The sequence below is a fragment of the Pan paniscus genome, chromosome 2 (genome assembly GCF_029289425.2).
Source record: "Pan paniscus chromosome 2, NHGRI_mPanPan1-v2.0_pri, whole genome shotgun sequence".
Taxonomy (NCBI): domain Eukaryota; kingdom Metazoa; phylum Chordata; class Mammalia; order Primates; family Hominidae; genus Pan; species Pan paniscus.
In genome coordinates, this window is record NC_085926.1 from 117,112,308 (window position 1) to 117,135,856 (window position 23,549).

The following is a 23,549-nucleotide window of genomic DNA, read 5'->3' on the forward strand; positions in this document are numbered from 1 at the left end:
CTATTTAACACAATAAAAGAAAGACTTGAGGAACAAAAAATATATGACATATATAAAATAATAAAATAAAACATGTATATCCTACTTATAAATCAAAAGGCAGAGATAGTCAGAATGGACCCTCCCCCCAAAAAAAAACCAACTATACCACTACGTATATACTGTCTACAAGAGACAAACTTTAGATCAAAAGACACAAATAGGTTGAAAGTAAAAAGATTTTTTAAAATATGCCATGCATGAAGTAATCAAAGAGAGCTGGAGTGGCTATACTATGAGACAAAATAGATTTTAGGATAAAAATTGTTACTTGAAAAAGTACATTTTATAATGATAAGAAGGTCAATCTATCAGGTATATATAATGATTATAAACACATATGGCCCTAACAACAGAACCCCAAAAATATGTGAAGCAAAAACTTACAGAATTGAAGTGAGATATGGATAATTCAAGAATATAGTTGGAGATGTCAATACTCCACTTTCAATAATAGAACCAACTAAGCAGAAGATCAACCAAGAAAGAGAAGACTTAACTAACACTATAAATCAACTAGACCTAACAGACTTCTAGAGAACATTCCGCCCAACCGCAGCAGAATATACATTCTTTTAAGTGCACATGAACATTATCCAAGATAAACCATATGTTATACCATAAAACAAGCCTCAGTAAATTTTAAAAGATTAAAATCATACAAGGCCAGACACAGTGGCTCATGCCTGTAATCCTAGCACTTTGGGAGGCCGAGGAGGGTGGATCACCTGAGGTCAGGAGTTCGAGACCAGTCTGGCTAACATGGCGAAACCCCATCTCTACTAAAAATACAAAAATTAGCCAGGCATGGTGGCACATGCCTGTAATCCCAGCTACTCAGGAGGCTGAGGCAGGAAAATTGCTTGACCCAGGAGGCAGAGGTTGCAGTGAGCCGAGACCATGCCATTGCACTCCAGCCTGGGCCACAGGAGACTCTGTCTCATTAAAAAAAAAAAAAATACAAAATATATTCTGCAATCACAGTGAAATTAAAAGATAAATCAACAGAAAAAATTTAGAAAAATCAGAAATATGTGGAAGTTAAACAACACATTCTTAATTAACCAATGGATTAAAGAAGAAATCACAAAAGAAATTAGAAAATACTTTGAGATAAATCCAAATGAAAACACAACATACTAAAACTTATGGGATACAGGAAAGCAATGCTTAGAGGAAAATTTATTGCTATAGAGGCCTATATTTTAAAAACAACAAAGGTCCCAAATCAATAGCCTAATTTTCCACCTTAAAAAACTATAAAAAAGAGCAAACTATACCCACACCAAGCAGAAGGAATGAAATAATAAAGATTAGAGATATGTTAATATAATGGAGAATATAAAATGAGAATATAAAAATGACAGAAAAATAATTTAAAGGTTGTTTTTTCAAAATATCAACAAAATTGAAAAGCTTTTAACTAGGTTGACCACATTAAAAAAAGACTCAAATAACTAAAATAAGTAATGAAAAAAGGGACATTACAATATAGATTATCTATATTATCTAATATATTAGATACATTAGATAAAATATCCAATATATATTTCTAATATCTATATATCTAATATAGATATATATTATCTAATACAAATGGGCACATTCTCAGAAAGGCTTAAATATCAAAACTACTGTGCTATCATGTTTATTGTAGTATTATTGTGAATAAATAGCCAAGATATGGAAATAACCTAAGTATCCATCAACATAACTCTCAGGACGGAAAAGTGGCTATAAAGAGGGCATTCCTCAAAAACATTGAAAGGCAACCTGCTGGCATCTGGGTAAAAAGACTAAAATCATGGTTAAATAACGGACACACTGAAAGTTTGGGAGGAAAAGCTGGGGAGAGAGATTATTTGAATAATTAGTGTATCAAAAAGTTTCTGGCCGGGCGCGGTGGCTCACGCTTGTAATCTCAGCACTTTGGGAGGCCGAGGAGGACGGATCACGAGGTCAGGAGATCAAAACCATCCTGACTAACACGGTGAAACCCCTCTCTACTAAAAATACAAAAAATTAGCTGGGCGTGGTGGCGGGCACCTGTAGTCCCAGCTACTCGGGAGGCTGAGGCAGGAGAATGGCGTGAACCTGGGAGGCGGAGCTTGCACTGAGCCGAGATCGCGCCACTGCATTCCAGCCTGGGCGACAGAGCAAGACTCCATCTCAAAAAAAAAAAAAAAAAAAAAAAAAAAAAAAAAAGTGTCTGCATGTATTGGACATCCAGAAAAGCACATGCATGCCCACGGAATGATGCAAGTAACATACAAACTGTCCAGACTTTACCTTTTGTTTTTTTATTATGAAGTATGCAAAGAAACAACAAAGTATGGCTAGGAGAAATTAAAATAAACTGCTACTAAGGAAGCACAGATATTGGACCAAAACTTTAAATCAACTGTCTTAAAAATGTTCAAAGAGCTAGGGGAAGATAGGTCAATTGAAATTCTTCAGCCTGAAGAAAAGGAAGAAGAATGAAGAAAAATTTATAGAGCCTCAGAGACTTATAAGACACCCTTAAGTGTACCACTTATGCATGGTGGGAGCTCCAGAAAAAGAGGAGAGAGAGAAAGGGAAAGAAAAAATATTTAAAGAAGTAATGGCTGAAAATGTTACAAATTTGATAAAAGAAATGATTGTACACATTCAGGAAGCTCAACAAACTCCAAAAGAATAACATAAAAGATCCACACTGATACATGACAATAAAACTTTCAAAAGAGAAAGACATTTTGAAAGAGAAAATATTGAAAGCAGCAAAAAAGAAGTGATTCCTCACATATTAAGATACTGAAGGTGAACAGTCAATTTCTCAGCAGAATTCATGGAAGTGAGAAAGCAGTAAGACAACATATTTACAGTTGAAAAAGATACCATCAACCAGAAATTCTACATTCAGCAAAACTACCTTTCAGAAATAAAGAAGAAATTAAGACATTCCCAGATAAACAAATCCTAAGTTCATCTATAGTAGGCCTGCCATACAAGAAATTCTAAAAGGATATCCTCAAGTAGAAATGAAAGATATAGTAACTTGAAGCCATATGAAGAAATAAAAAAAAACTGGTTTTGGTATCTATATAGGTGATTTAATAGCCAGCATTGTATTTTTGGTTTGAACCTCTTTTTATGTATGATTTAAATGATGGATGTACGAAATAATTATAATAAATCTATGTTAATAGGTACACACTGTATAAAGATGCTATTTGTGACAACAATAACACAAAAAAAAGGAGAGACAGACATGTATTATATAATAGCAGGGTTTTGTATACCATTGAAGCTAGGATGGTTTTAATTCAAAATAGGTTGTTATAAGTTTAGGAGGCCAATTGTAATCTCTAAGTAACCACTAAGACAATAACTAAAAATATATATACAGAAAAGGAATGAGAAAGGAATCAACATGATACACTATAAAAAAAATCAACTAAACACAAAGGATGGTAGTAATGGAAGAACTGAGGAACAGAAAACATGTAAAAATAAATAGCAAAATGACAGAAGTCCTTCCATAGCAGTAATTACTTTAAATGTAGATGGATTAAGCTTTCCAATAAAAAGACAAAGATTGGCAAAATAGATTTTTTAAAATGTGATCCGACTATATAGTGTAAGATTCTTTTTAGTTTCAAAGACATTAATAAGTTGAAAATACAACTAGGGAAAAAGATATGCCATGCAAATAATAAACAAAAGAGAGCTGGAGCTGCTATACTAATACCAGACAAAATAGACTTTAAGTCAAAAACTGTTATAAGGGACGAAGAAGTGCATTATATATTGATAAACGCGTCAATTAAACAAGAAGACTTTATTTCTTCTTGTTTATAATATTTATTTATAGAAAATAATTATTTGTAGAAAACAACAAGCTCAAATTATATGAAGCAAACATTGACAGATTTGAAGGGAAAAGCAGACAGTTCTACAATAAGAGTTGGAGATTTTAATACCCCACTTTTTTTGTGTGAAATAGGGTGTCACTCTGTGGCCCAGGCTGCAGTGCAGTGGCACAATCATGGCTCAGACAGCCTCAACCTCCTGGTCTCAAGCAATCCTCCCACCTCAGCCCACCAGTAGCTGGGACCACAGGCGCACACCACCACACCCGGCTGATTTTTTGTGTTTCTCACTTTGAATAATGAGTAGGACCCTAGACAGAAGGCCAGTAAGAAAATATAGGACTTGAACAACACTATTGACCAATTAGACCTAACGCATATGAAGAACATTCCACCCAACAATAGCAAATACACATTCTTTACATGGAATATTCTCCAGGATAAACCATATGTTAGGCCACAAAACAAGCCTTAGTATATTTTAAAAGACTGAAACCATACAATGTATCTTCTCTGAACACAGCAGAATGAAGCTAGAAATCAATAAGAGAAGGAAAACTGGAAAATTCATACATATTTGGAAATTAGACAACATACTTTTAAACAACCAATGTATCAAAGAAAAAAAATCACAGAGAAAATGAGAAAATATCTTCAGATGAATGAAAACATAACACCAAACACTTGAGAGATGCAGCAAAAGCATCAGCTCAGAGGGAAATTTGTAACTATAAAACAGCTACATTAAAAAAAAAGATCTCAAATTGATAAATCATCATTTTGTAAAATATATACATACCTATAGATATAGACACATAGATTTGCATGGGGGTATTTCCAGAAGGATAAACATCAAAATGTCAATAAAGGTTATCTCTTGAGTGTTTGGGAATTTTTTTCTTTACGCTTTCTTTTTTATATTTCTATGATTATTACATTTAAGTTATAAAATGGAAAAATAAATCTCCAAAACCAATAGCACTTTGAAGCTACAAGCCATAACCCAAGACCTATTTTACTCTAAACACAGTATCCAATGGTGTCATGCATTTTTAAATAAATAAGGTAGATAATTCATAAAGTGACATTCAACAAGCACTTCTTGAGCACCTATTATGTTCTAGGCACTGTTACATAAATGACTTTACTTCAGTGTGCTTAGATTCCCCTTTCCATTCCTAAGTATGGTGTCAAGTGTATCCACTCTCCCTGTCACACTTCGATCACAAGTATTTGAATTCGGATTTTAAGTCTCATTTCTAATTGTTTAATGCAGTTAAATCCCTACTAAAGGAATATCTGGCATCACACTACCAACCCTTGGCCTGCCTCAGTGATTTCAGGCTTTGCAAGGTCAAAGTAATTTGTCTCATCAATCACCACCTCTGTACTGGCCTACTCCTGAAAGTAGACAGCCTACTGACTCTGAGGTGCATTCTTAAGGTTGATTGCAAAGGGGGAGGACCAAATCTCAAAAACTGGGCCCCACTGGCCAACACTATCAAATACAAATTCTCCACTTGCTAAATATTCCTTCTGGTATCTTTCTCCCACTTTCCTTACTCCCTTCTTTTCTGGAACTCTGATTTGGCCTCCTTCTAACTCGCCTCTCTGCTGTAAGACCACTAGATGGTGCAGTTTTAGAACCCATTCTCACTGGATCTTCTCTCCTCTCTCTGGCTCTCCCGCCACAGATCACATGTCTAATCCAGCAAGAAAACACCTTGGGGCAGGAGTTTCCACTGCCAAGACAGCTATACCCAAAGGGGATGGCAATAGCAACAACCTCTGTTCAGTTTTGTGGTCCTCGTGCAGCTGGTTGTGTGTTCATCTGTTGACATTTGGAGGTGCGGTGGGGGATGTTAATCAGAGGAGCAGTACCTGAGAGAGGGCCTCTTTCTCACACACTGCGGAGAACCTCCGTGAACAAGGAAGAGGGTAACACTCTAGGTGGCGATGCACGGAGCCCCGTGGCCTGGTTGCTCGGCAGGGTGAGGAGAAGCTGTAACTGCCAGAGCCTGAGAATCGCCCCTTCTCAGGACATGGCGTACTCCCCGCGCTCGCCTGCGCACTGCAGGGTCAGCTGACTGCCGTCCCTCCACTTACAACAGCGGGACGGCCACTCGCCCTGACGCACGCAGTGACCCGAACAAAGCCCGTGGGAATCATGGGGCGTTCCTGGAGGGTCGCCTAGACGACCCAGCCGAACCCCACCCACAGTGCCTGGCAACCTAGACCAGTCAGGGACGCGGCAGGAAATGGAAGAGCCTCCGCAAGAGGCTCTGGCTGAACCCTTGAAACATGAAAGCCCAGCCGCTCCCTCAAGTGCTGGCCACACTAAGGGCCAGGAAGAAGACGACCAGAAGAACCAGGCCGAAAGGAAGGCAGATAACCACACTGCTCACAGAATAGCTGACCAGACTGCCCTAAGAGTGCCTAGCCAGGCTGAATCCAGCATATTTAGCCAAGCTACCAACGGAGTAGCTGAACAAAATGGGCATAGTACACCTGGTCAGGCTGGCCGCAGAGCATCCAACCCTGCTGATGTTTCTGACCTTAGAGCAGATGATCAGGTTAACCAAACACCGTCTGAACAGACTAAAGGCAAGGCATCTAGCCAAGCTAATAATGTACAGCATGAACAGAGTGATGGTCAGGTGTCTGGCCTGACGGAGGAAAGAACTGCTGAACAGACTGAACGAAGATTACCTAGCCAGGCTGAGAGAAGAACTTCTGGGCAGATTGATGGTAGACTGGCTATGCCATCTGACCAGAGAGGTTCCAGACAGACCGACCACAGAATGGCAGGCCAGTCTGAGAGAAGAGCTTCTGAGCAGACGGATCGCAGAATGTCTGGCGAGGCTGAGCGAAGAAATTCTGAGCAGATTACACACAGATTATCCAAACTATCTGAGAGAAGACCTTCTGTGCAGATTGACAGTGGGTCATCCGTCCCATCTGACCGAAGTCCTTCTGTACAGATTGACAGTGGATCGTCCGTACCATCTGACCAAAGACCTTCCATACAGATTGACCGCAGAATGTCAGGGAAAGTTAGGAGAAGAAGTTCTGAGAAGACTGACTACAGATTGGCTGGCCTGGCTGACCCAGGAACTTCTGAGCAGACTGACCTCAGATTGTATGGCCTCGTTGACCACAAAACATCTGTAAAGACTCACCACCAAGTGTACGGCCAAGCCACTGAACTAGCTGAACACCAGGCTATTGACCAAGCTCATAGTAATGCTGATCAACCTCCAGTTGACAATGCTCACTACACTGAATCTGACCAGACTGACCACTTAGCAGACAGACAAGCTAATCATAAAGACCAGCTGTCTTACTATGAAACACGTGGCCAGTCTGAAGACAGAACATTTCCCCAGTTAGGCAACAGCAAAGAGGACAAAGAGGCTGACTACAGAGTACAACCCTGCAAATTTGAGGATAGCCAAGTAGACCTCAATTCCAAGCCTTCAGTTGAAATAGAAACTCAAAATGCAACCACTATCCCAGCCTACAACCCAGTTGATGCCAGATTCACCAGTAACTTCCAAGCAAAAGACCAAGCCCTTTTCCCAAGACTCCCCTCCATCTCATCCAAATTGAACTATACCAGCAGTCAAGAAAAAACTCAAGCCATAGTAACCAAATCTGTAAGTTAAATGGGCGTTTGATACCTACCTGGGAGATCAGAGATCTAGACGGGGCCTGGAGAGTAAAAATAGGGGTACAATGAAAGGGCACATGTTGCATCAAGGATAAAGAATAAACCCACATGTTGTGGTATGTGTGACCCATAATTTCAGGAAGGGCAAGAGAAGGATGGGAAATAAAAGAGAATTATTGCCTTCTCTACTACCCAAAGGCCATTCAGGAAGGATTAATAAACCAGGATTCAGGAAACCTGCATTTTAAGTCCTGGTTCTGCAACTAACTCTGTGATATTAAGTCATTTTCCCTCTCTGGGCTTCTACCAGGAGAAGGGAATTTGGAGTTGATTAGACATCCCTGTGAAGGAAAAAGTACTTGAAGTTGATTGGCAGTGCCTAAGGTACCTCCCAGGACATGAGGTGCATTATATTGCACCTGGAGACCTGGAGGATTATCCAAGTCTCTCTTAAAAATGTGTATTTTCTCCAACTCCTTGTGTTAAGATCTCATCAACATCAGGTTTCACTGATAATGACAATTCCTAGGCCCTTCAGGTTTACTAAGGACTTTCTGGTGGGGGGGATTTAAATTTCAGGATGAATTTTCAGAAATTGAGCAAGGAAAGGGTTATCATATACGCAATCAAACTTATAGAAGGTTCCCTTCTATAGTTTATGAAGATCCTTACCAAGTTTCACTCCAATACATGGAAAAACACCACATTCTGCAAATATTCCAGGTAAACCTCTCAATTCCTCTCTTTAATTATAAGTTTTTCAAGAGGTACAAGAAAGAGTGTATTCTGTAAAAAGGGATATATTCTAATTGAGAAGACAATAAGTGCATTAAGATGTAGTTACCATAAGTAGTAAATGATAAAACACCAAATAGATGATACCATCATATGAAGCCATTCAGAGGGATTAGAGATCAGGTAGGTTGGTTGATAGGGAAAAACTTGGCCAAGGGTTAAATAGCCAGTCTAGGAAGGAAGGACAAAATATTATCAATTGAAAAGAAGAGAAAAAGGCAATCCAGGCAGAAGTATTATACCATCACGTGTTGCTTAATAACGAGGATATCTTCTGAGAGTTCTGAAACATGCATCATTAGGCAATTTTGTCACTGTGTAAACATCAGTGTACTTACACAAATCTAGATGATATAGCCTACCACACACTTAGGCTATATGGCATAGCCTATTGCTCCTAGGCCACAAACCTGTATTGTACATTATTATAATGAATACTGTAGGCAATTGTAACACAATGGGAAGTATTTGTGTATCTAAACATAGAAAACATACAGTACAATTACCATATGAGAGATAAAAATGGTACACCTCTATGGAGTACTTAACTATGTATGGAGCTTGCAGGCCTGGAAGTTGCTCTGAGCGAGTCAGTGAGTGGTGAGTCAGCGTAAAGGCCTTGGATGTTACTGTACAATACTGTAGACTTTAGAAACATTATACAGTTAGGCTACACTAAATTTTTTAACATATTTTTCTTCAAAACCAAATTAACCTTAGCTTACTGTAGCTTTTTTACTTTATAAATTTTTAATTTTTTTTAATCTGACTTTTGTAATAACGCTTAGCTTAAAATACACATAGTACAGCTATACAAAAATGTTTTTCTTTACATTCTTATTCTGTAACCTTGGTTCTATTTTTAAATTTTTTTTACTTTTATTTTTCTACTTTTTAAACATTTTTGATAAAAACTAAGGCACAAATACACACATTAGCCTATGCCTACAGGATCAGGATCATCAATATCACTGTCTTCCACCTTCACAACTTGTCCCACTGGAAGGTCTTCAGAGGCAATAACATGCATGGAGCTGTCATCTCCTGTGATAACAATGCCTTCTGGAATACCCCCTGAAAAACCTCCCTGCTGTTCTACAGTTAACTTTTTTAAATAGGTAGACAGAGTACATTCTAAATAAATCACATAGGAAGTACATAAACCAGCAGCATAGTCATTTATTTTCAAGTAGGATGTACTATACATAACTTCGTGTGCTATATTTTTATACAACTGGTAGCAAAGTAGGTTTGTTTACACCAGCTTCACCACAGACACATGAGTAATGCTTTGCACTATGGCATTATGACAGCTATGACGTCACTAGACAATATGAATTTTTCAACTCCATTAAAATCTTGAAACACATCACTATATGGAACACGACCATACTTTCAAAAGATGACCAGTCTCGTGACCATCTAAGAATGCACATTCTCTAGAGGGGAAAAGATATACTTTTAAATTGCTTCTAATTCTTCAAATTACAAATCTCATTGACCTCAGAATGTGGTGCTGGAACTTGTGGTTAGAAAGGTGTAAAATAAGAATGGCTTACCTCAAATGAAAACCTTTAAACTGAAAATTTTTGAATGCAAAGAAGTAGAGCATGGAGGAAAGAGCACAGATTTTGTAATCTGTTAGCCCAAGTCTCAAATCCTAACTTTGCACTTCTTATCTTTGTGATTTGGGAAAAATTATTTAACTTTTGTGAACCTAAGATTCCTCATATAAAATAAGGATAAGTGATGTCTACTTCATTAACCTTGGTCTATGCCTTTTCCTTTTTCAAACGTCTTTTTGTTGGAAGAGTACTAATGTCTGGGTTTCTGGCTTTAATTAAAGAACTACTAATTATTAAACTGAAGGATGAAAGCTGTTGAGACTTCCATTGAGACAGTAGAGTTTTAATCATTTTATAATTTTCTTCACCTGTGAAGAAAAAAACTGCTTATGCGTGCAACATTGTTATAGGAAAAAATGGTAATTAAATGTGTGTTCAACAGAAATAGATATAAAATACATAATGGAATGATGTTGGTGCCTTAAATAGACCTGATTATTTTATCCTGAAATTTGCCTGATTTTTATGCCCTGCAAGTGAGAATTGTGCTTACTTTATTATAATTTTTTAATTTATTCAATAACAACAAAAGTATGAAGTGAATCTAAAGTTTTATATATACTTTTTCATAATATTATAATACTGAACATCATTTTTGCCATTTAGAATCAAATGTCTCAGAAGGAAGTTTCTATGCAAAATTGTGCAGTGTTTTAAATTTTTTATTCAGAAGGTTTTTCTTGTACTGTTCTTCAAAGAAAATAATTTATTAATTTCTCAATCTAGCAAGACCACAGTTCTCAAAACAAATATTATCTTCCAAACTTTCTCCCTATCTCTGTGATCTTGGAAACTAGTAAAAATATCAATTGCTATTTATACTAAATTTCTATTTCTCTAAATTTTACCTTAATTTGCCTAATTTTATTAGTAATAATAAAGTAAGCTGTTACTTTGTAGAAATACACGAATTTCTTCAAAATACCATAGTGAGCCAGAAATAGTGGTGTGCACCTATAGTCCTAGCTACTCAGGATGCTGAGGCAGGAGGATTCCTTGAGCCCAGGAGTTTGAAGCTGTAGTGAGCTACGAACTATGATAGTACCACTGCATTCCATCTTGGGTGACAGAGTGGTAACCCATCTCTGAAAAAAACAAAAGCTATGGTATGTGTTAGGTTAGTGGGAAAGATAGCATCAAATATAACCTGACCACATAACTTTTGCTCAGAACCATAATGTGATGCCTTATGCTCTCTTTCTCAGCAGATTACTGAAAACTTAGTCTATGAAAAGCCAGAGGACCCCCTGAATTTTATGCTGTGCCAGGTATAGAATTGGAGAAAAAGAACAACCTTTTTATTCTCTTTATTGTAAAATACAGCACACATACAGCAAAGTGTATAGAACAAAGTACGTACAACTCTGAATTCTTATGAAGTAAACATACCTGTAACTACCATTCAAGTTTTTAAAAAATAAATAAAACATAACCATCATCCCAGAAGCCCCCTTCCTTTCCCTCACAGTTATTACTTCCCACAAAAGGATTCTTTATGACCTTTATGACAATGACCTCCTCACTTTTCTTTATAATTTTTCACTAAACCTGAATCATGAGACACTTGTGTTTATATTTGTCAGCTTTTGAACTGTATATAAAGGGAACCATATCATATATAATCAATTGTATCTGGTTTCTTATGCTCAAAATTATGTCATTGGGATTGATCCATGCTGTTGTATGTGGCTATAGCTCATTCATTTTAATTGGCATGGGTGTCCAATCTTTTGGCTTCCCTGGGCCACTTGGGAAGACAAATTGGAGCCACACATAAAATACACTAACAGTGATAGCTGACGAGAAAAAAAAATCGCAAAAAAAAAAAAAACTAATAATATTTTAAGAAAGTTTATGAATTTGTGTTGGGCCTCATTCAAAGCTGTCCTGGACCACATGCAGCCCACAAACTGCAGGTTGGACAAGCCTGCTGTACAGTATTCATTGTGTAGAATACCAGAATTTATCCTACTTTCAATGGGAATTCAGGTTGTTTCCAACTTGGAGTTATTACAAAAATTTTTGCTGTAAACCTTCTTTCACATGTCCTTTGGTAACACATTTCTCTTGAGTGCATACCTTGAAGAGTAATTGCTGGATCGTAGGGTGTGTGTTTCCTCAGCTTTAGTAGATTATTTCAAACAATTTCCCAAAGTGATTATATCAATTTGTGTTCCCATCAGCAGTGTGTAAAAGTTCCAGTTGTTCCACATCCTTACCAATGCTTACTACTATCGGTGTTTTTAGCATCAGCCATTTTGATAGGTGAATAGTAATATATCATTGCCGTTTCATTTTGCTTTTTCCTGATTACTAAGGCAGTTGCACATCTTTTCATTTGTTTATTGGCCATTTGGAAATACTTATTTTTCTATTGTATCGTTTGTCTTTCTGTGCCTGGCTTATTTCACTTAACATAAAGACCTCCAGTTCCATCCGTGTTGCTGCAAATAATAGGACTTCCTTCTTTTTATGTCTGCATAGTATTCCGTTATATATATGTGCCACATTTTCTTTATCCATTCATGTGTTGATAAACACTTAGGTTGATTCCTTACCTTGGAACTTTTGAATAGCGCTGTAGTAAACACGGGAGTGCAGGTATCTCTTCAAAACAGATTTCCTTTCCTTTGGAAATATAGCCAGCAGTGGGATTGCTCAATTATATGGTAGTTCTATTTTTAGCTTTGTTTAGGAAACTTGATATATTTTTCATAATGGCTGTAATACTTTACATTTCCACCAATAGTGTGCAGTATTCCTGTTTCTTCATACCTTCACCAGCACTTGGTTTGTTTGGTGGTTTGCTTTTTTGTTTTAGTTGTTGGTTGGTTGGTTTGTTTGTTGGTCTTTTTGATAATAGCCATTCTAACTGGGAAGAGATGGCATCTCATTGTGGTTTTGATTTGCATTTCCCTGATGATTAGTGATGTTGAGCATTTTTCCATGTACATCTTGACAATCTGTATATCTTATTTGGAGATATATATATTCAGATCTTTTGCTTATTTTAAAGTTGTGTTATTTTTTGCTGAGTTGTCTGAGTTCCTCTAGTTGTTAATCCCTCGTCAGATGAATAGTTTGCAAATATTTTTCCCACTTTGTAGGTTGTCTCTTAACTCATTTTGTTTGCTGTGCAGAGAAGCTTTTTTTAATGAGGCTGGATTACTTGAGATTACTTGATGTAATCTCATTTGTCTAGTTTTGCTTTTGTTGCCTGGACTTTTGAGGTCTTACCTGAAAATCTTCATTCAGATCAATGTCCTGTTGCATTTGTCCAATGTTTTCTTCTAGTATTTTTGAAGTTTCAGGTTTTACATTTAAGTCTGTAATACATTTTGAGTTGATTTTTATATATAGTGAAAGATAGGGATGCAGTTTTATTCTTCTCCATATGGACATCCTGTTTACCAAGCATCATTTATTAAAGAGTCTGTTCTTTCCCCCAAAATATGTTATTGGCATCTTTGTCAAAAATGAGTTGACTGTAAGTGCATGGATATATTTCTGAGTTGCCCATTCTGTTCCGTTAGTCTATGTGTCTGTTTTTATGCCAGTACCATGCTGTTTTGGTTACTGTAGCTTTGTAGTATACTTTGAATTCACCTAGTGTGATACCTTCTAGTATTCTCTGATGGTTGTTTGTATTTCTGTGGGGTCAGTGGTGGTATCCCCCTTATCATTTCTGATTGTGTTTATTTGAATCTTCTCTCTTTTCTTCTTTATTACTCTAACTAGCAGCCTATCTATTGATATTTTTTTAAACCAGCTCCTGAATTCATTGATTTTTTTGAAGGGTTTTTTGTGTCTCTATCTCCTTCAGTTTCACTCTGAGCTTGGTAATTTCTTGTCTTCTGCTAGCTCTGGGGTTTGTTTGCTCTTGGTTCTCTAGTTCTTTTGCTTGCGATGTTAGGGTGATGATTTGAGACCTTTCTAGCTTTTCGATGTGCATTTAGGGCTATAAATTTCCCTCTTAAGACTGCTTTAGCTATATCCCAGAGGTTCTGGTATGTTGTCTTTTTGTTCTCATTGGTTTCAAATAACTTCTTGATTTCTGCCTTAATTTCATTATTTACCCAAAAGTCATTCAGGAGCAGGTTGTTCAATTTCCATGTAGTTGTGTGGTTTTGAGTGGGTTTCCTAACCTTGAGATCTAATTTGATTGGACTGCAGTCTGAGAGACTGTTTGTTATGATTTCACATCTTTTACATTTGCTGAGAAGTGTTTTACTTCCAATTATGTGATCAATTTTAGAGTAAGTGCCATGTGGCACCAAAAAAAAATTGTATATTCTGTTGTTTTGGGGTGGAGAGTTCTGTAGATATCTATCAGGTCCAGTTGGTCCAGAGCTGAGTTCTAGTCCTGAATATCTCTGTTAATTTTCTGTCTCGACAATCTGTCTAATAGTAACAGTGGGGTATTAAAGTCTCCCACTATTGTTTTATGGGGGTCTAAGTCTCTTTGTAGGTCTTTAAGAACTTGTTTTATGAATCTGGGTGCTCCTGTATTGAGTGCATATGTATTTAGAAGAGTTAGCTCTTCTTGCTGAATCAAACCCTTTACCATTTTGTAATGTCCTTCCTTGTCTTTTTTGTCCTTTGTTGGTTTAAAGTCTATTTGGTCAGAAACTAGGATTGCAACCCCTGCTGTTTTCTGCTTTCCATTTGCTTTGTAAATTTTCCTGTATCTCTTAATTTTGAGCCTGTGTGTGTCTTTGCATGTGAGATGTCTCTTGAGTTCAGCACACCAATAGGTCTTGTCTTTTTCTCCAGCTTGCCATTCTGTGTCTTTTAATGGGGCATTTAGCCCATTTACATTTAAGGCTAATATTGCTATGTGTGAATTTGGTCCTGTCATCATCATGCTGGCTGGTTAATTTTAAAGACTTGTTAACATAGTTGTTTCATAGTGTCGTTGGTCTGTGTACTTTGGGGTATTTTTATAGTGGCTGGTAATGGTTTTTCCAAGTTTGTGCTGAGAGGTCTGCTGCTAGCCTGATTGGGTTCCCCTTGTAGGTTCCTGACCTCTCTCTCTGGCTGCCTTTAAGATTTTTTTCTTTCATGTTCATCTTGGTGAATCTGATGACTATGTGCCTTGGGGATGCTTGTCTTGTATGGTATCTCACAGGGGTTCTCTATTTTTCTTAAATTTATATGTCCACCTCTGTGGTGAGACTGGGGAAATTTTCATGAACTATATCCTCACTCTGTTTTCCAAGCTGTTTATTCTCTCTCCTTTTCTCTCAGGAATGTCAGCGAGTCATAGATTTGGTCCCTTCACAATCCCACATGTTTTTGGAGGTTTTATCCATTTTTTAAATTTAAAAAAAATTTTCGTCTGACTGAATTTATTCAAAAAACTGGTCTTCCAGCTCTGATATTCTTTCCTCACCTTGGTCAATTCTGCTGTTAATGATTCTAACTGTATTAGTCATTCTTGAAGTGAATTCTTCAATTCCATAAGTTCAGTTTGGTTCTTTCTTAAAATGGTTATTTCATCTTTCAGTTCCTAAAATGGATCATTTTAGTGGATTCCTTGGGTTGGGTTTCAATTTCTGCTGGATCTCAATGATCTTTCTTGCCATCCAGATTCTGAATTCTGTCTGTCATTTCTATCTGGTTTAAAACCATTGCTGGGGGACTAGTCTGTTAATTTGGAGGTAAAGGGTCACTTTGGCTTTTGGAATTACCAGAGATTTTGCATTGATTCTTTCTCATGTGTGAGGGCTAGTGTTTCTTTAACTGTGATGGAAGTTGAGTATAGTCAGTTGGCTTCATTTCTGCTTGCTTTCAGAGGTCCAAAGCTCTGTGCAGAATTTTTGTGGCTGGGTTTTTACTTTAGGTTTCACAGATGCTGTATACTGGCAACATATTTTTAGTGTTATAATTTGGGCTGAAATCCAGTAGACGGTGCTTAAGAGTAGTAGCCAGCAGATAGGCTCTTAGCCCTCTGCTCTTTTGTATTTTGACACATTCACAGTAGTGCTCCACAGTAGAGAAGAGAGAGATGACCACTCCCCCCTCAACTAGGTTCACTCCTGGGCTTTGGGGGAGCCACCACCAATCACTAGCTCTGTACCTGCCTTTCCTTTGTTAGGTGTTCTGGGCTGCAGGGCTCCCTCAGGCAGGGGCCACAGCTGGCAGTCAGGCCATACCCTTCCCTAACTGGCCCTGTGGAGGGAGGCACACCCACTCCCCAACCAGCCTGAGAACCTGGGCGTCTCACCAGTTTCATTGCTCTGAGAGTGGGAGCTTCCCCCTTGCTTGGGAGCTGCACAAATCAGTAAGTCCCACCTAGCTAGAAACAGCAGGGGTGAATGAAGCCACCTGGTCCATTATCCAGGCATATCCTGGGGGAACACAGAGCTGTACCCACTCACAGAGTTCAGGCAGAGGTGTGGCCACTGTGTGGAAGCCCCAGCCAGGGAGTCTTTTATGTCTAGGAGCAACGGTTGGGTGGAGTAATCTGGCCCACCATCCAGGTGCTTCCTGGGAGAACATGTAGCTGCACCTGCCCACAGAGTTTAGGCAGAGGCAGGTCTTCTCTGCTGGAAGCCCCATCCAGCATGTCACACTTGCCTAGGAGCAGCAGGAGTGGGTAGAGTAACCTCATCTGCTGTTTGGGTGCTTCCTGGAGAAAAAGCAGGAACTGTGTCTCCTGCCAGAGTTCAGGCAGGTGTGGGACCACTGTGCTGGAAGCTGACACTGAGCCTTATCTGTTGAGGGGGAGTGGAGCAATCTGACTGCTCTCTGGCATCATGACTGTGGCCTTTATTGGGGCTATGGCAGCTTGCAGCAGGCTGCTCCAGCACCCAAGGCCTGTGGGTGTCCCTGTGGACTTTAATGTTGCTTCTGCAGAAATCTAGATGGTTCTCAGTATCAGTCTAGAGGCCCTGTGGGAGTCATGGGTGTTCTTCCATTCCTAGGATTGCATAAGTCCCTGTGGGTAGTGTGGATCCCCTGTGGGTTCTCACCTTTTCCCCTTATTGGGGAGCTTCACTTGCCTCCAGGCCAGTCCCAGGTGACTGGCTGCTCAGCTTTGCTCTTCTCTGTTTTCTATGTCCTCTCACTCCTTTGATGGGTCCCCATGTGGTTTCTTCAGTTCCTCTTTTTTTACTTTCTGTCTTCTATTTCCTACATTTTCCTTCATTTCTGGTGTATTTTCCTTTATTTGATTGAGCATAGTTAGTTATTACAGCTGCTTTAAAGTGCTTGTCTAGAGCCAAGTGCAGTGGCTCATGCCTATAATCCCAGCACTTTGGGAGGCCAAGGTGGGCAGATCACTTGAGGCCAGGAGTTTGAAGTCAGCCTGGCCAACATGGTAAAACCCCGTCTCTCCTAAAAATACAAAAAATTAGCCAGCCGTGGTGGCAGGCACCTGTAGTCCCAGCTACTCAGGAGGCTGAGGCAGGAGAATGGTGTGAACCTGGGAGGCAGAGCTTGCAGTGAGCCGAGATCGTGCCACTGCACTCCATCCTGGGCGACAGAGCGAGATTCCGTCTCAAAAAAAAAAAAAAAAAATTAGCTGAGTGTTGTGGTGTGTACCTGTAATCCCAGCTACTTGGGAGGCTGAGGCACTAGAATCACTGGAACCCAGGAGGTGGAGGTTGCAGTGAGCCAAGATTGCACCACTGCACTCCGGCCTGGGTGACAAAGTGAGACTCTGTCTCAAAAATAAAGTGCTTGTCTAGTAACCTCAATACCAGATCATCTTGGAGTTGGCATCTATTGATTGTCTTTTTCATTTAAAGTGAATATCTATGTTTTCTATAAGCAGAATAATTTTAGATGACCTGGGATATCGTTAATATTATATTGTGTAGACTGAGATTAGCTATAGTCTTCTGATAAATGTTGATTTTTTTAAAATGGCAGTTAATATGGTTAGATTCAAAGTAAGTTCTTTCTTACCTCATGTGATTAACAGGTCATCGCTCAGATCAATTCACATTACTTTGAATTTGTCCTATGAGTACACGTTCTAGGGGTCAGCCTGAAGTTCATACACAATATTGGAGAATCTTTTTCCCCTTTCAGAATTCTCCCTCACTCTTCAGAATCTGGTCATATTTGGCCAGGCCACTTCCCCTGATTCTTCCATACAGAAAGACAGCAGGATTTCTTATCAGAGTTTTAGGCGTTCTTGCACTGCCACAGCTGTCTATGACTGTTATTACTATTGGGTCAAAGTTGAAGAAATGAAGAACTCATTTTGGTCACTTGGTCCAAGTTTAGACTTTCCTTTAAAATTTATCTGTCTTTGTTTAGGCTCCAGAGCCTTCAGGAAGTTATGTTTTGGTTTGGTTTGATTTTTGTGTTGGTTTGTTTGTAGTGGGTGAGGTGGGTGTTTTATTTTGTCCATTGTATACAGCTGTTACCTGCAGGAGTCATTTTTAATGCCTTTTGTGTATTTAGGAAGCAGAACCTCCTTGTTAAAAAATAATATTTGCATTTAAAGCTTTATCACATAAATTTAAATATATAGTATTTTCATTTAATTTAGTTCTAGATAGTTTCTAATATGTATTATAATTTCTTCTTCAACTTATGGGTTTGGGGACATTATATTATTTGTACAAATTATTAGATATTGGATTTTGTAGTTATCTTTTGGTTTCTAAGTCAATTGCACTTTGCTCATAGAACATACTTCGTATAACATCAAATCTTTGAAATGTGTTTACTTGCTTTATGATACAGCATATGGTTAATAGTTGTGAATAAATTTTTTGTAGTTTAAAAGAAAGGTTTATTCTGCAATCATTGGCAAGTGTTCTGAATGTATCCATTGGGTCAGGCTTACTAAACATGTTGTTCAAGTCTTCTAATATGATTGTGAATTTGTCTGTCTCCCTATAGTTCAGTCAGTTTTTGCTGTGTATATGTGCTTGGGGTTATGTTATTAAGTGTATATGAATTTAGAATTCTTATTTATTTCTGGTAAATTGAACTATTTATTATAAAGAGGTATATCACATACTCTGACTACTTGGTTCAACATTATTGTGGCTATACCAGATTTATTTTTGTTAACATGTAAATGGTACTATATTTTTCTATCCTTATTACTTTTAATTTTCCCCTGTTCTTAGGTTTCAGATATGTTTTTTATAAATAGCATATAGTTGAGTTTTTGCTTTTTTATCATTAGTATTCAAATATGGCAAGTTTTTAACCATTTACAATTAGTACAATTAAAGATATATTTGAGGTTCAATCTCTTGTTTTGCTATGTGCTATTTGCCCTACTTGTTATGTTTCTTTTTCTTTACTTTTTGCCTTCTTTTATCATTCCATTTTTTCCCTCTGTTGGCTTAGAAGCTATCTACTTTTATTTTTTGTTGTTTCTTATTGGGGAAATTTTTTAAATTAGTGAACTTTATTTTTTAGAGCAGTTTTAAATTTATAGAAAAATTGGGCAGAAAGAAGTTTCCATATATCTCCTTACCCTTCCCTCATCTCCCACCACTAATTTCTCCTATTATTAACATTTTGCATTAGTGTGGTACACCTGTTACAAATTGGTGAGCCAGTATTGATACATTATTATTAACTAAAGACCATAGTTTACATTAGGGTTCTTTCTTTGTGTTGTACATTCTGTGGGTTTTGGACATACATATATGACATGGATCTACTGTTACAGTCTTATACAGAATGTGGTCACTGCTCTTATAATCCTCACGATATTTTATAATGGTTCCCACAGAGATTGTAACATATGTCCTTGATGTATCAAAGTACAAATTATTTGCACCATCTCAATATAAGGATTTCTGTATTTTGAATCTCTACATATTTTAGCCTCACAAAATATAGTAATTCCAAGTAAACCAAAATTGCTAGTGGAAAAAATTGTTTTTCATTCTCCCTAGGTGCAGGAAATGATGAAAAAGAGAGACAAAATGTGAAATCTACAAAGAACGAGCCTCTCTTCAGTATTGTTTACAATCATGTGTCAATACTATGTTCTGTTTTCCATCTGAAAAAAAAATGGTTTTGAATAGACATTAGTGGTGACTCTACCTGAATGCATTCTTAATTTTTAAGTAAAAAATCTATAGAATATCTATGTAAAATTTACATAACAATTACAGATATCTCTGGATAATCATACAAAAATATGCACATTATACTTATGCATGCATTGATATTTCAATACTCATTCCCCTAAATCTCTGAATAAGTCCACAAATCACAACTAGCAATTTATATGTACTTCTTATAAAGCATATAAATCTGTCTCCAAGCTATTTACAAAATGTCTAATCAAAAAATGTGTGAAAAAGAATTTATCACAGCATTTTTTTCTTAATGAAAGATTATTGTTGTAATATCTCTTATTTATTTTTGCTGTTTCTTCTTTAACCTTGTTTGTTATATTCTGCCATTAGTGGATGTGATTCTAATCTTTTCCTATGGATAGCTCACTTCTGATTTGTAACCTACAGCAAAACTCAAACATGTTATACTGCTCCGTACACACCTGTGGGTGAGGCAGAACATCACTTTCTCATTACCTTTTCCCTTAAAGAGTATCTGCATCATGTGGAATGTATAACCAGTTCAACTGGTATTTTAATGTAAAAATTCTTAACTTGGTCTGTCTGGTATGAGTGTGTCTGCCTAAAGATCATAACTGAGATGATCATCTGATACTACTTTTGTGATATGAACCCTCCATTTAATTTCTATTTGAACATTACAGGAGACTTGAGTTTTTACAATGTTTAGTTGATGAATTGGTATTGTTATATGGTTGAATTACAATAAATTAAGTTTCTGCTTGAACAATCACACACAAACTCTATTTTTTTATATCTTTCACTTCTTAAAATTACATAAAAATCACTTCATAATTTCAAAGTTTACTTGGTTTTTTTTTCAGTTGTCCACAAAATGTACATGTGCTCAAACTCAATAAATTGTTCTCATTCAAACAGATAAGGAGCTGTGTTGACTGTGGGCTGGCAAAACTAGGTGAAAGCTGATAAACTTGCAGTAAACCTGTGGGAAAAGTTTGAGTTACACAACTAAGGTCATACCAATTAGTTGGGTGAATAAAATAATCCAAAGATAAATGGACCAATAATATTTTAGTGACAAAAACTCAAATGTTATCAACAACAAATGAAATTAATGATTAAGTTTAGTTCACTGGTTTTCAATCCTAAGACCAGACAGTTTTGCCATGTTTCTTAAAGCAGAACATTTGAGACCCAACCACACCAGCCACTTCAGCCTTTCTTGTTGGCCTTCTGGGATGCCTTTCACAACTTCATTTTTGACCTTTCAGAATGAGGCAATGGATAAGAGGGATGGGCTTGGTATGGTACAGTGAACCTGTCTGAAAATGTTTGTCTAAGAAGAAAAGGGAGAAAATGAAGATCAAGCTTCATATGCAATGACTCAGGCTGTCTACTGAAAGAGCTATCTAATATAGAAGACCAATCAGCTAAAAGTGTATTCAGCTCTTAGTACCTAAGTGGAAGGAAGTAGTCCCAGGCCAGGAGTAAACACTAAAAAATCTGGGTGGAACTTACCATCAAGCAGAAGAGAAAGAGGCATCTTAGAACTGGCCCTTTTGGAGTAAAACTGAAAGAGGACGTGGATGGCTATGTCGAATATAAAAGGAAAATAAATGTTTCAATGTCAGAGTAACTGGAGATCAAAATACATGACCTCCCTTGAAGGAATCCTTTAAAGAAGCTTATGCAAAACAGGTTTTTCATACAGCTATGAAGTATGAGCGTCTCAAGTGTTGTTAGAGATGTTTATAAAAACACTTAGAACAGTAATGGATATTGTTAGTCCTGATTATTTTAGTAATGTTATCAACGGTAGTAATATTGGATTTTACCTGAGCAATTCTGATTACCCTCCCTCAAATCATTCCCCAGCCACCCTGATTTCCTCACAGTAATAGCAAAGCTACTAGAGCAGTTTTCCTTCATCTTTCTCCTCCCTTCTTCCATTTAAAGAATAAATATGACACCATTAGTCATTAGAAAAATGTAAATCAAAACGACAGTGAGATATCATCTTACACTCACTATAATCAAAAAGACGGTAAGTTTCAGTGAGGATATAAGGAAATTAGAACCCTCATACGCTGCTAGTGGAATGTAAAATGGTGCAGCCACTTTGGAAAACAGTTTGGCAGTTCTTCAAAAAGTGAAACATTGTGTTATTACATGACAGTAATTCTACACCTAGGTTGATAGGGTTTGGCTGTGTCCCCACTCAAATGTCATCTTGAATTGCAGCTCCCATAATCCCAATGTATCACAGGAGGGATGGGTGGAAGGTGATTGAATCATGGGGGCAGGATTTTCCCATGCTGTTCTCATGATAGTGAATGAGTTTTCATGAGATTTGATGGTTTTATAAAGGGCAGTTCCCCTGCACATGCTCTCTTGCCTGCCACGATGTAAGACATGACTTTGCTCCTCCTTCTCTTTCTGCCATAATTGTGAGACTTTCCCAGCCATGTGGAACTGTGAGTCCATTAAATTTCTTTTTCTTCATAAATTACCCCGTCTCACGTATTTCTTCACAGCAGTATGAAAATTGACTAATACATAGGTATATATCCAAGAGAATTGAAAACATATGTCCACAAAAAGTCTTGTTCACGAATGCTCATAGCAGCATTCATAATAACCAAAAAATAGAAACAACCCAAATATCCATCAACTGATTAATGGATTTTTTAATATAGTCTATAAATACAATGGAATATTATTTAGCCTTTAAAAAGAAGGAAATCTTGTCAATTGCTACATCATAGGTGAACCTGGAGGACATTATGCTAAATGAAATAAACCAGTCACAAAAAGCAAATATTATGAGATTCTACTTATATGAGGTATCTAAAGTAGTCAAATTGACAGAAACAGAAAGTAGAAAGCTGATTACCAGGGACTAAGAGGAGGGCAAATAGGGAGCAATTTAATGGATTTACTTTCTGTTTTGCAAGATGAAAATTTTGTGGAGATCTGTTGCACAACAATGTGAATATACTTAACACTACTCAACTGTACACTTTAAAATGGTTATAATGGCAAATTTTACTTTATGTTTTTACCACAATCAAAAAATTTTTTAATTCAAAATGAAAAAATGTGATATATCTATACAATGGATTATTATTCAGCCATAAAAAGGAATAAGGTTCTGATACACAACTATGACTTTTATAAGTCTGGAAAACATTGTGTTAAATAAAGGCAGCCAGACATAGAAAACCACTTGATTTCATTTCTATGAAGTGTCCAGAATAAGAAAATCCATAGGGACATAGGTAGATTAATGGTTGTCAGGGGTTGCAGTGAGCAGGTAATAGGGAGTGACTGCTAATGGGCATGAGGTTTCTTTTGGGGGGAAGAAAATATTCTGGAATTAGGTAGTGATAATATTTGCGTAAGCGTGAATATTCTAAAAACCACTTAAATTGTACACTTCAAAAGGGTTAATTTTATGGTGTATGAATTATATATAAGCAAAGCCATTTTTAAAACGTGGAGGTTAATATTTTTAAGTTCCACCTTATGACAGGGAAGAAGAAGA

The 23,549-nt window shown here is 37.3% G+C and overlaps 2 protein-coding genes across 43 annotated transcripts in view; one reads left to right on the forward strand and one right to left on the reverse strand.

Moving 5' to 3' along the window:
• IGSF11 (immunoglobulin superfamily member 11) overlaps positions 1-6,048 on the reverse strand; it is a 463,419-nt gene extending 457,371 nt beyond the window's left edge. For 17 of the 35 annotated variants that reach the window (XR_008624841.1, XR_008624842.1, XR_008624840.1 and 14 more), the window contains exon 1: positions 5,772-6,020. The gene's annotated coding sequence lies outside the window, so the exon portion shown is untranslated. Of the gene's footprint in view, positions 1-5,771 lie in introns of all 35 variants that reach the window. The other 18 variants (XR_008624835.1, XR_008624834.1, XR_008624847.1 and 15 more) reach the window with 6 other exon arrangements.
• A 22-nt stretch (positions 6,049-6,070) lies between these two features.
• On the forward strand, positions 6,071-20,917 carry TEX55 (testis expressed 55). 8 transcript variants are annotated; one of them, XM_055110307.2, is made up of 4 exons: positions 6,078-7,546; positions 8,140-8,283; positions 11,186-11,248; positions 19,856-20,905. In XM_055110307.2, the coding sequence occupies exons 1-4, from the start codon at positions 6,149-6,151 to the stop codon at positions 19,889-19,891; spliced, it is 1,641 nt and encodes a 546-aa protein (XP_054966282.1). In that variant the 5' UTR covers positions 6,078-6,148; the 3' UTR covers positions 19,892-20,905. The 8 variants fall into 8 exon arrangements, with proteins under 8 accessions (XP_008948687.2, XP_054966282.1, XP_008948686.3 ...); XM_008950438.4 differs by having other exon boundaries at positions 6,093-7,546; positions 11,189-11,248; positions 19,856-20,917; XM_008950439.4 differs by lacking the exon at positions 19,856-20,905 and having other exon boundaries at positions 6,071-7,546; positions 8,216-8,283; positions 11,186-12,532.
• The last annotated feature ends 2,632 nt before the right edge of the window (positions 20,918-23,549 follow it).

What these genes read in the sequence shown, in the direction of transcription:
- TEX55 (XM_055110307.2), top strand. Translation starts at nt 6,149, where the DNA reads ATGGAAGAGCCTCCGCAAGAGGCTCTGGCTGAACCCTTGAAACATGAA. An exon ending in AAGCCATAGTAACCAAATCT is followed by an intron (nt 7,547 to 8,139) that starts GTAAGTTAAATG and finishes TTTAAATTTCAG; the next exon opens with GATGAATTTTCAGAAATTGA. An exon ending in TGAATTTTATGCTGTGCCAG is followed by an intron (nt 11,249 to 19,855) that starts GTATAGAATTGG and finishes CATTCTCCCTAG; the next exon opens with GTGCAGGAAATGATGAAAAA.